An 11,634-nucleotide genomic window follows, 5' to 3' on the forward strand; every position below is an offset into this window, starting at 1 on the left:
GATAAGATGGCATCGTTCTAATCCCATACGGGAGCAGCCAGTCACTTACTGACTAACACTGCAAAACAGAATTGTTAAAGTATTGTGACAGCCAGTGGGCTGGCCTTGTGTTTTGGTTTTTCTGTTACCTGTTTCTTGCAGGTAGGTGGAGCTGACCAAATTATAGATGCAGCACACCTAAGAAGGCCAGTCCCAATGTATAAAGACACCTTGACTCTCTCCGTCTGGCACCCATCAAGTTCATTTGAGGCTTCAGTTATGGCTGTTTTGTCCTTTAAATTGTGTTGAAGTTGCTTCACCTTATTTTCATTAAATATATCTTACAATGTTTAAAAGCCTGTGTGTGGTCTCCCACTTGCTTGTCACTTCCTTTGAGCCGGGTTGTGACAGTATTAATTGTAATTTCTGTGCGGAGAAAACTCTTAGGAGGCAAGAAACACAGACTCAAAGATTTTTACATGTACATGGGCGATGCCCCGACACGATCTCTGCACCAACGTGTGCACTGTGTGTGTGTCACAGAGGAATCGCGCGGGGCTCTCAGTACATCCTTTATTTATACTCAAACAACAACAGGCGTGGCATATATAGAATTCAATAACAACTCCTTAAAAGGAAAAACCGTTAGCTATCTGTTGAAACAGGAGGTAGCTGTTTTGCTGTCACAGCACATATTTTCTCACACAATGTCTCACTTCCCTTTCCTGCAGTTGTACGACTCATATGCTCTTCTTCCTTTAAATGAAGCTACAAATAAACATAACACAAAACTCAAAATCTCCCAACAATTTCAATTTGGGTTAGATTTTTTTTTTGTGCGCAACGCAGATTTTCTGTGCGCAGAGACCATGCCAGCAGTGCGCAATTGCGCACGTGCGCAGCTTAGAGGGAACATTGCTCTTCGGCCGCTGCGCTTCAGGCATCTGCCATCTTTTTCCGAACAAAATATCCACACTCACCGCCGCGCTATGAATTGTGGGATGTATGGGACCATGAAGTCTATGCCAGACTACACTTCAAATTTGGGAAAATGAAGGGCGCATTTGAAGTACACTTCGAATTGGGACACCCTTCATCGCGTCGTTGTGACGTAATTGGCCTGCCTTGAGCTGTGTCCCAAAACGTAGGCCGCATCCTTCGGAGGACCCTGCCTTCGCGGTCAATGTGGGCCAGGTCCTTCGAAGACCAAGAAGGCCGGAAGTGCGAGACTGTGAAATGGGACAGTCTAGCCTTCAGATTTATGTCACCGCTGTCTCGGTGGAGTTTAATAAACTCAGCCGTCTGCTCCTTGCTATCTAAAATACAACAGGACACTGGGGTAAATTCTCGACCGTCTCACACTTCTGTGTAATCCGTTTTCTGTTTGACGTTTATTCAGCTTTGTGAAAATCCCGGAGGAACCCACCCGATGGATTAATAAAGTTTTATTTAATCTAATCTAATAACTTTGATCTCAGCCAACCAGATTTACTCCGGAACAAAAAAAACACAGAAAAAAGCCAAACAATTACATTTTTAAGTTATCGGAGTGACTTATATATCATGTTTAACCTGAGTAACGAAAGACAGCAGGGGTCTGAAAACGATGAAGCCAGGAGTCCGCTGCTCTTGCTGGTTCGAGTGACGATTGAACCCCCCGGCTAGCTATTGAGCGGGTGGGTAACAGACATTTCCGAAAACGTCAGAGCACTTCTGCAAATATGTGATGTCTTGAAAAACCAAGCAGGTTATTCAACTACATTCTTGCCTGAAAATATGTTCAAAGTTATTTTTGTGACCCAGAAAGAGTAATAAGAGTAATATTAAAACTTAGTAGCGGCCGCCGTTGTTGAAAACTGGAATTGGCTGGGCCGGGCAATGAATTCTGGGATATATGGTGGGCCACAAAGGACACACCCGACCCGTCCTTCAAATTCGGGGAAATGAAGGACGCATTTGTCGGCCACATTTGAAGGAGTCGACGAATTGGGACAGCCTTCGTCGCCTGGCTGTGACGTAATCGGCCTTCAAATGCGGCCTCCGAAGGATGCAGCCTACGTTTTGGGACACAGCTTGAGTCTCTGCTCTCAGCTCTGAGTCAAGCAGGGAGTTTATTTTGAAGATTTTGGTCATATCCGTCAGATTTGGGGACAGATGACAAACATTTTAGTGTGCATTGTTTCTCGCAGTCATCCATGTTTTATATGCGGCCAGATGTTTTTGTTCTTCAGGTTTGTGTCTCTAATAAAAATAACAGAATGTATAAATGAGTTTGAATACTTAACTTTATTGAACACTTCATTTAGACAGAGTACAATTAGAAGTAAATTTTCAGATTTACACGTTATTTGCATGATGAAACCTCAAACACGTGTTCTAATAAAATAATATTATATGATCTTTTCTGCCAATAACCAATACATTGATCCTTCATAAATCTCTGGTTAGTCTGCCTGACTTCAGTTGCCAGCAGGAAGCAGCTGACGATGTTTCCATGACAACAACCTCTGATCCCTGAGCAAACAAAGCTGCTGATGATTTTGAAGGTGAACACGTGATGGATAAGAACTTCGTGGGGCTTTTATTGTGAAAAGCTGCAACTTTGACTAAATCGAGCTTCATATGAACATCCTTGAATGCAAGGATGTTCATATGAAGCTCAATTGAGTCAAAGTTGCAGCTTTTCACAATAAAAGCCCCACGGAGTTCTTATCCATCACTTCTTTTAAACTGAAAGTACAGAAACTGTTACTGTCAGAGATTTTTTTATACAAGAAGGTAAAAGATTTTTACTATTTAAAAATCAAAGTAACAAAAGAATGAAAATAAATAAATGCTGGGCATGTACTTACACCTGGTTTAATACTGCAGGAAAGCGCAGCACCCACAGCCTCATCGAGCTCAGTGCGTCTGAACTCTGAGGTCCTGCTGGAGTCACAGTCAAACTTTGACAGACGTCAGAAATCTCTCAGATCAGGAAATAAATTACAGAAAAAAATTAAGACAAAAGAAAAAATACGGACGAGTTCAGCCTCTGAAACAAGAAGTGTTTCTGCTTTCATTCTGACGATGTCATCTCTGTGTATGAGCTGTTCACCTGTCCACAGCTGTCTGCCTACAGGGATACAAACAAAGTGAAGAAACTGTCAGTTATAAGAACCCAAACAAAAATACATTTAATCATTTATACATGTGCAGTTTTTTTGGTTGCAGAGTGTCCTTCAGTGACAAAAACTGATCATGACAATAAATTAGTTCTGATGAATTTAGAGGAAACCCTGGTTGGAATTTGAAAGTTTGAGCCGAGTTTTACCCGTCAGTGTCGATGTTTCATCTCCTCAACTTCAGGAGGAAGCGCTGAGCACTCTGCACCGTATTCTGAAACAAAGAAAAACCACAATAGGAACCGATTAAAGAAAAACCACAATAGGAACCGATTAACCGTCAGACCTGCCAACACTCCCAATCTTCCGATTTTAAGACCACCCCCATTTTCACCCCATTTCCCCATTTTCGAAACTCCTCAGATTTGTGTGTTTGTTTCCCAAGTTGCTGCTTACATTTTCAACTGAACTAGATCAGCCGATATGCAGACAATTTTCTTTTGTACCTATTAAATCTTAGACCATCAGGCTCCATGTTTTCTACTGTTTTCACTTTGTTCTGCACATATAGCATACAGTCAGGTCCATATATATTTGGCCACTGACACAAAAAAGAGTTTTTTTTTGCCTGTTTACTGAAACATATTCCAATTATAGTTATATGACGAACATGGACATAATGTGGATACCCTCAGCTTTCATTTGAGCGTATCCACATTCAAATTGGATGATGGGTTTAGGAGTATCAGCTCCTCAACATGTGCCAACTTGTTTTTAAAATAAAAAGTAATTGGACAGTTGACTAAAAGGCTATTTCATGGGAAGGTGTGGGCAACTCCTTCATGTCATTATCAATTAAGCAGATAAAAGACCTGGAGTTTATTTGAGGTGCGGTGCTTGCATTTGGAAGATTTTTCTTGAGCAGAAAACATGCAGTCAAAGGAGCTCTCCATACACGTGAAACAAGCCATCTTTAAATTGTGAAAACAGAATAAAAACATTAGAGAATACAATATTAGGAGTGGCAAAATCTACAGTTTTGGTACATGCCGAGAAAGAAAAAAAGCACTGGTGAACAATGCAAAAAGACCTGGACATCCACGGAAGGCAACAGTGGTGGATGATTACAGAATCATTGAAGAGAAACCCCTTCACAACAGCCAACCACGTGAATAACACTCTCCAGGAGGTAAAAGTACGGATATCCAAGTCTACCATAAAGAGAAGACTGCATGAAAGTAAATACAGAGAGTTCAGTGCAGGGTGCAAGCGACTTGTAAGCCTCATGAATAGAAAGGTTAAACTGGACTTTGCTGAAAAACATCTAAAAAAGCCAGCACAGTTCAGGAAAAACATTCTTTGGACAGATGAGTTTAAGAAAAAGGTGGGGAGACGGTGCCGAACAGCACATGATCCAAAGCATACTACATCATGCACACATTTTGCACAATTTCCTCCTGTAAAAGTCATATTTGTATATATTGGACCTATTTCTTATATTTTGTTCTAAAATATTGTATTATTTAATTTAGTTCAGCCTGTTACTGTTATTGTCTTGAAGTGGTTGCAACCAACATAATTTCCTTAGGGATGATTAAACTATTCTGATTCTGATTAAAACACAATGGAGGCAGTGTGATGGCTGCCAGTGGCACTGGGACACTAGTGTTTATTGATGATATGACACAGGACTGAAGCAGCTAAATGATTTCTGAGGTGTTCAGAGACAAACTGTCTGCTCAAATCCAGCTAAATGAAGTCCAGTTGATTGGACAGTGTTTCATAATACAGATGGACAATAACCCAAAAATACAGTCAAAATCCAGGAGTTTATTAAAGCAAAGTGGAAAATTCATGAATTACCAAGTCAGTTAGCTGATCTTAACCCAACCGAGCATTTCACTTCATGATGTCCATGACTTCAGGTTGTCAGTGCCAGCAATAAGTTTTCAACCAAGTTAGAAATGAATATTTTATTTTCACTTATTTAATTTGTCAGATTACGTCTGAGCCCCTGAAATGAAGGAATTGTGTTAAAAAATATTTATCGCCTTTTTATGCAATCTTTTTGTTCAACCCAACTTAAAGCTGAAAGTCTACACTTCAACTGGATCTGACTTGTTTCCTTTAAAATTAATTGTGGTAATGTACAGAACCACAAAAGCTGTGTCTGATTGGATGAAAGAGCTCTTATGAGGAGATCATTTAACCTGTTTTAAGTTTTTGTCATTCATGCATCTAAAATGATTTGATTTCATTTGAATTTGATAAAAAATAAAAGTATGTAATGCTCAAAAGTAAAAGAGTAAAATCTGATGAGACTGAAAAGTAAAACAAAAATAAAAACATAAATAAATAAAATAAAATAAAATAAATACCTCCATGAGCATGGCCACCGTCATTGGCCCCACCCCTCCTGGAACAGGTGTGATGTATCCTGCTCTCTGACTGGCGGAGGAGTAGTGAACGTCTCCAACCACTCGCTTACCGCTGGGCCTTGTCTCATCTGTAGCAGGGGTCAAAGGTCACAGAGTGAATCATTTTAAAGAATTACAGTTTTAAAGCTCAGAGCTAAACTTGGTCATTGGTTTATATTTTCCACTGCAGATCATTTTAGGATTGATTCACTCGCAGGATTGTTTCCACCCAGCTGGGGTTCCTGTGGAAACAATCCTGCTTCTGATTGGTTAAAAGAAAAGAAAAAAAAAACAAGCTGCTGGCTGGAAAAAGGAAGTCAATAAGCGTAAGGGGATGCTGATACCGGGGACATGGTTAATTCCACAGTCAATGACCACGGCACCCTCCTTCACCCACTCTCCTCTCACCATCTCTGCTCTGCCGGCCCCCACCACTAGGATATCAGCCCGGCCCACCTGCAGACGCAAGAAGTGTTTGAGTGATGGAGGCAATCTGTTCTGTTTGATTTTAAAGGTGATTTTGTTTGAATTTTAACTTTTTAATTTTGCTTTTTAGGTTAGCTTTTATTCATTTCATGATTTATTTCGTATCTGCATGTTGTTACCTGCTCAGGTAGGTCAGGTGTCTTTGAGTGGCAGGTGGTCACAGTGGCATGGTTCCACAGCAGCAGGTCGTGCATCGGAGCGCCAATGATTTTACTGCGACCAATAACCACCGCGTGCTTCCCCGCCACAAACACGCCTGCACAGGTACAGGAAGTCACAGGCAAAGGTGTTTACTGGAACTGTCAGTGATGATGTTTGTATGTCTGATGAACAACAAACACATGATTTCAGATTTACAATCATGTGGTTACAATTATGTGTCTGCAGCAGGTCTTTACACCTAACCACCGTTTATCCCCAGGAGACGCATCCGCCACTTTCAACGAATGACATAATGTTCACAGTGTTCCCAATGTTCTGAATGTTCTCGGTGTTGCCAATAGTCCCAGCTTTCTGAATGTTCTCAGAATTCCCAATGTTCCCAGTGTTTCTAGTGTGCTGAATGTTCTCAGTGTTCCCAGTGTTCTGAATGTTCTCAGTATTCCCAATGTTCCCAGTTTTCTGAATGTTCTCAGAATTCCCAATGTTCCCACTGTTCTAAATGTTCTCAGTGTTCCCAGCAGTCTGAATGTTCTCAGAATTCCCAATGTTCCCAGTGTTCCCAGTGTGCTGCTACCTGTCTGTCTGATGAGCTCCATGCAGGCGTTGGGGGTGCAGGGGATGAAGCAGTCATTCAGATCTCCTCGAGACAGTTTACCTGCATTAATGCAGCTCAGCCTGCACACACACACACACACACACACACACACACACACACACACACACACACACACACACACACACACACACACACACAGTGTTAGTGATGAGTATTTGGTGATGAACACAGGAAGTGATGCGCTCACTGACCCATCTACGTCTTTTTGCGAGGACACAGCGTTGGTGACGAACTCAGTGTCAATGCAGTTTGCGGAGTCCAATGGCAGCTGCACGATCAGACCGTGTACGCACGCGTTCTCATTCACAGACATGATGCTGTGCAGCACCTGCAGGGCGACAGAAAACAAGAACCAATCAGACCTTCGATCACGTCACGGAGAAAAGATGATGACGATGAAGATGATGCATGAAGACCTCGTCCTGCGTGGTTGTGTTCGGCAGCCGGATATGTTTGGCTTCAATTCCAACCTGCAGGAAACAAAGTGAAGCTGCATCAGCCCACTGTGTGCGTGTGTGTGTGTGTGTGCATGTGTGTGTACGGAAGGACCAGAGGTTATGGTTAGGTTGAGGCTGAGGTTTAAGCTGAGGGTTAAGGTTAGTGTTACGGCCCCTAGCCTTGGAAGAAGTGAGCCAGACTTCCTTCAAGCAAATTTGAGTGTGACAACACACTCAGACAATTGGCTGCCTGGGAACCTGTGGCTTGCACCTCCAGGGAAAGTCTATTGGACCAGCTGAGGGATGCTAGACCAATCAGTGACTGATTGGGCACACTTGCATCTTTAAAAGTAGGGATGGGTATCGTTTAGGTTTTATCCGATACCGGTGCCAAATCGGTACTTTTGAAACGGTGCCGGTGCTCAAACGGTGCTCAAACCGGTGCTTAAAGAATGGAGAACACAAAATTGGTCCAAAAACCTCTCATGTTCAGCTGTTTTTTGTAAAAAGATAACAATGTTAGCCTTTTCTGCAGCTATGGGGCATATATGGTATCACTCTTGGCTGGAAGCAGTGCTTAAACAATGGAAAAAACACAAACTTTGTCCAAAAACCTCTCATGTTTAACTGTTTTCCACTTTTTCTTTGGTCATTTTAGCCTTTTTAGCCAGGGTGAAGGGAGTATCTGCCATCAAACAAGAAGACAGCTGCATGTAGCTATGATGATGTTTGCTAGCTCACCTTACATGCATTAATGTAATAACGTGGTTAGCCTACTCAACGTAAATTAGCTACTCACGCAGAGAAGAACGGCTGCTGCCACCATCATCCGTCATCATTTCTGCTACACTGGCAGGGCTAGGGGCCAGGACTCTCCTCTTCGTGTTTTTGGGAGATGTTGCATAACAGGCAACCCACCGGCAGTAGATGTGCTCGGTGTGAGGTCTCGCGGCAAGCTATCAAATACGGCGCATTTCTGGGCTTTTAAAAAAAACGCTATGCGTCGCCAGGTGTTTCATCGGATTTGAGGTGTTACCTCCTTTGACAGTATCACAGTATCAGCTTAAAGCACTTGTTGCAGGCTGCTGAGTTTGCATCTTTTGCTATGAAGTACAGCCAGACTTTTGACCGCTTCGCCTTGGACATTTTTAATCTGTAGCTCTGCTCTAACAGAACGTACGTACCTGGCCCCGCCTACTATCCTCGGAAACGTAAAATGATTGGCTAGAATCTAAAGTGTATCACAGCTCAGGAAAAAAACGCACCGAAATAAAGCACCGAAATGTGCGCTGCTTTTCGGTCTGGTTACTACCGTTTATGTCAGAACCGGTGCCATCATGGCACCGGACACCGGTACCCATCCCTATTTAAAAGGCTGAAGAACATTCATTCTGGGTCTGCTGTTTTCAACTGAGTGTGCAGTCTGCGTGCTTCTGTCTGGTAACCTTGTTTGTAAATCCCTGTCTCGACTGAGATTCTCTTGAGTAATGTTAGTTGTGCTACAGCCCATGGGGCTAATTTTGATTTCTACTGGTTGAAGCTTTAAGCGAGGAAGTTGTTTTTGCATCGGTTGTTTGTTTGTTTGTAGTAAATGCTGCTATTATTTTTCAGTTCTCTGAGTTTTTTTGTAATAAAACATTTTCGACTCCGATCTTCCCCGTGAGAATCTCATTTATGTTACCTCCCTTAACCCCTAGCAGAGATGGTTCGTAACAGTTAGGGTAAGCAACTAAGGAAAATATTGTCAATTACATGTCTTCACTAAGATAGGAAAACGAGTGTGTGTATGTTGGTCACCTCAGCTGCAGCCTTCAGTTTGGTGCTGATGTACAGGTTAGAGTCATCTCTGTCTCCCACCTGTGACACACACATACAGTTAAAAATAGCCATCCTGCAGGATCCTGCATCCTTCTCATTCTCTGACATGTTTGTTTCCTCCTGGAGGATCCTGAGCTGCTCCCGACTTATTTGCGGCTTTTTATTTCTACATCATTCGTGTTTTTAATTTTACTGACAGAACTTCTTTGATTTTTGGTCGCTCGTTTTTGTCCCCTCAGGTTAAACTGCTGTAAGATTTTGGAGGTTTGTCCCATTTTTCACAAACAGACTGAAAATGATGGCCACGCACTCAGCAGTCACAGGTGTTTCTAATGTTCTGTCATTTATATCATTGAGGTGCACACGTCACCTGGTCACTGCTCTGCCGTAAACAGAAACGAGATGGGAGGCAGTCACATGTTTGTGTGTTTGTGTGAGAGGACCAGGAGCTCCAGCCTGAGCTGGGAGTGGAGGTCAAAGTTCAGTTGACTGGTTTCATCTGGTCACAAACACTAAAACAAAGCTGCTTTTTGTTGACAGGTGACAACAGGTGTGCACAGGTAAACTGCAGAGAGCAGCCCCGGGTAAAGTCTAGTCTGAGTTATGATGGCGGAGCTCAGAGAACGACCTGATCAGGTCACTGTGAGGTTGTTAGAAAAAAATCGGTTTGAAGTATCGCTCCATCCAGAAGGGGGCGCTTCAGGCTCTCACCTGCAGGACCACCAGGCCCGGTCTGAACCCGGAGAACTGACTCGCCATCTTCTCCACCTCCTTCTTCAGTCTCTCCCTCACTATTCTGCACACACAGCCACAGGGCTGGGGTCAAAGGTCAGACAGTTAACGGACTCAGAAGCCGTTCTGGTGGGTTGAGACTTACTTGGACGTTTTGTTCCCGGAGATGACAGTTGCTATGGAGTGCAGGCTTTGTTGGTAACCGGTGGCCCTGACACAGAGCGAGTGGGCGGCCAAGGACAACATGACTAAAAGAGAGAGCAAGAGAGAGAAAGAGCTTCAGCTGACTGAGGATAATCAATAAAATGGATGGAAAAATCTGGAAACATCTGGAAATGTGAGGGGTGATAGGCAAACCAAACTTTAGGGACTTTGATCAGCTGTGACTGCGATGCATAAAATTCACAAGTTCAGAAACATTCCTGAGAAAAAAGACCTGCAGACGTTTTTACAGTGTTTCATGTCTTTATCCTCTCTGAACGTTTATCCAGCTTAGAATGGATGTGACCCAACCGATACACACGAGCTCATGACATCAACATTAAACGTTCTCTTATTTCCTGTTAGGACGATAGCACTCAGAAAGGCCGACGACACAAAATAACCCAAGAGTGAAAAGAGCAAACTTAAAGTCAAACAAAATGCCAACCGGGGCCTCAGACGGACCCAAAGCAAGAGAAAGCTCTGATATCACGAGAGGCAGGAGCTCCAGGGCGGACAGGGTTAATAACTGCAGCCGTCTCCCACAAACTGTGAGCGTGTTTAACTGTTTCCCTTCATTGTAATCCTCATCATCATCAGCACAAAGTAAACAGAGACTGAAAAAGCAGAGATACACAGAGTGACAGTCTCTGAATCTGTGATGGCTTCAAAATGAAGAACCTTTACTTTTTCTGAACTTTAATGAAGTATAAAAAGCTTCATTAAAGGTTTGGAGGGTTGTTTAAAGTTCACCGTCAGCACTCGCAGCTGCTTTTCTAACCTCACAGTGAAGCTCACATGTTAATGATTACAGCCGCTCTGCAGAGAAGAATTGAACCGAGACTTGTGCAGCTTCACACAAACACACACTCCTCTGCAGCGCTGCCACGTTCACCTCCAGCAGCTTGAAGTTTTCCAAGATTCCCGAAACTTCAGGAAACTCTATGCGACTTCAAGAAAGCTGCTGAAAGCTGCACAAGCACAAAGAGAAGCTGAAAGAGCAGCAGCTTCATACCTGAGAGGCAGAGCAGAGGCAGTGACAAAAAGCTGCAGCAGATGTTTCCGTCTCTGTGGAGCTTCTGTCAAAGTAAGGAAGCCCAGCAGTGACAAAAATACTATGTGAGGAGGGAGAGAGGCAGCCACAGCGTCTGACAGGAGTTAATTATTGACTGAACGGGTATCGCTTATTGATCGATCAGACTGAGCTGGGTATGTGGACAGCTGCACACTTCTCCTTATCTCACCTCGGTCTACAGAAGCTATGCTCATGTAGGTCTTTACTTACCTGCGCTGAGTTACCTGTACATCTGTCCACATGCTCAGAGTGCACACTAGCTCAACTTGACTTTATGAGCAGGAGTCCACTGATCGTGTGGTGTGTGGGTCACAGTCAGGAGCAAAGACCAAATCTCACATGTTGTAAAGTCTTTGTGCTTTTAAACACAAATAAAAAGTCATCTGATCATTGTTCCATTTCCTGAGCTGAGTATAACATGAGATTAACTAAAAGGTAACAGAGCTTTTATTTTGGTATAGTCCTATGACAAAAAGGAAATAGTTATACAAGTCAATGAATTTGAGTAATCAGAAAAAATAAAAGAAATACAATCTCTCCTTCCTGTCCACACTGGGACCACAGTGACTGTTAACTTTATTCATGTTATTTTATTTACTATAAGTAT

The 11,634-nt window shown here is 42.8% G+C and overlaps 1 protein-coding gene across 1 annotated transcript; it reads right to left on the bottom strand.

The window, feature by feature from the left end:
* Positions 1–2,262: 2,262 nt before the first annotated feature.
* LOC146617693 (C-1-tetrahydrofolate synthase, cytoplasmic-like) lies at positions 2,263–11,047 on the bottom strand. The gene is made up of 12 exons (XM_085372965.1): positions 10,968–11,047; positions 9,897–9,999; positions 9,731–9,815; positions 8,999–9,058; positions 7,181–7,234; positions 6,956–7,092; positions 6,723–6,823; positions 6,106–6,242; positions 5,845–5,956; positions 5,462–5,589; positions 3,293–3,357; positions 2,263–3,094 (listed from the first exon to the last, which is right to left on the bottom strand). Exons 2-11 carry the CDS (start codon positions 9,995–9,997, stop codon positions 3,310–3,312), a joined length of 963 nt encoding a protein of 320 aa, XP_085229091.1. The 5' UTR covers positions 9,998–9,999; positions 10,968–11,047; the 3' UTR covers positions 2,263–3,094; positions 3,293–3,309.
* Between the last annotated feature and the right edge of the window lie 587 nt (positions 11,048–11,634).

This window comes from Diplotaxodon limnothrissa, linkage group LG15, assembly GCF_057381915.1.
Source record: "Diplotaxodon limnothrissa isolate DT_005_m linkage group LG15, D_limnothrissa_male_GT1.1, whole genome shotgun sequence".
Lineage (NCBI taxonomy): Eukaryota > Metazoa > Chordata > Actinopteri > Cichliformes > Cichlidae > Diplotaxodon > Diplotaxodon limnothrissa.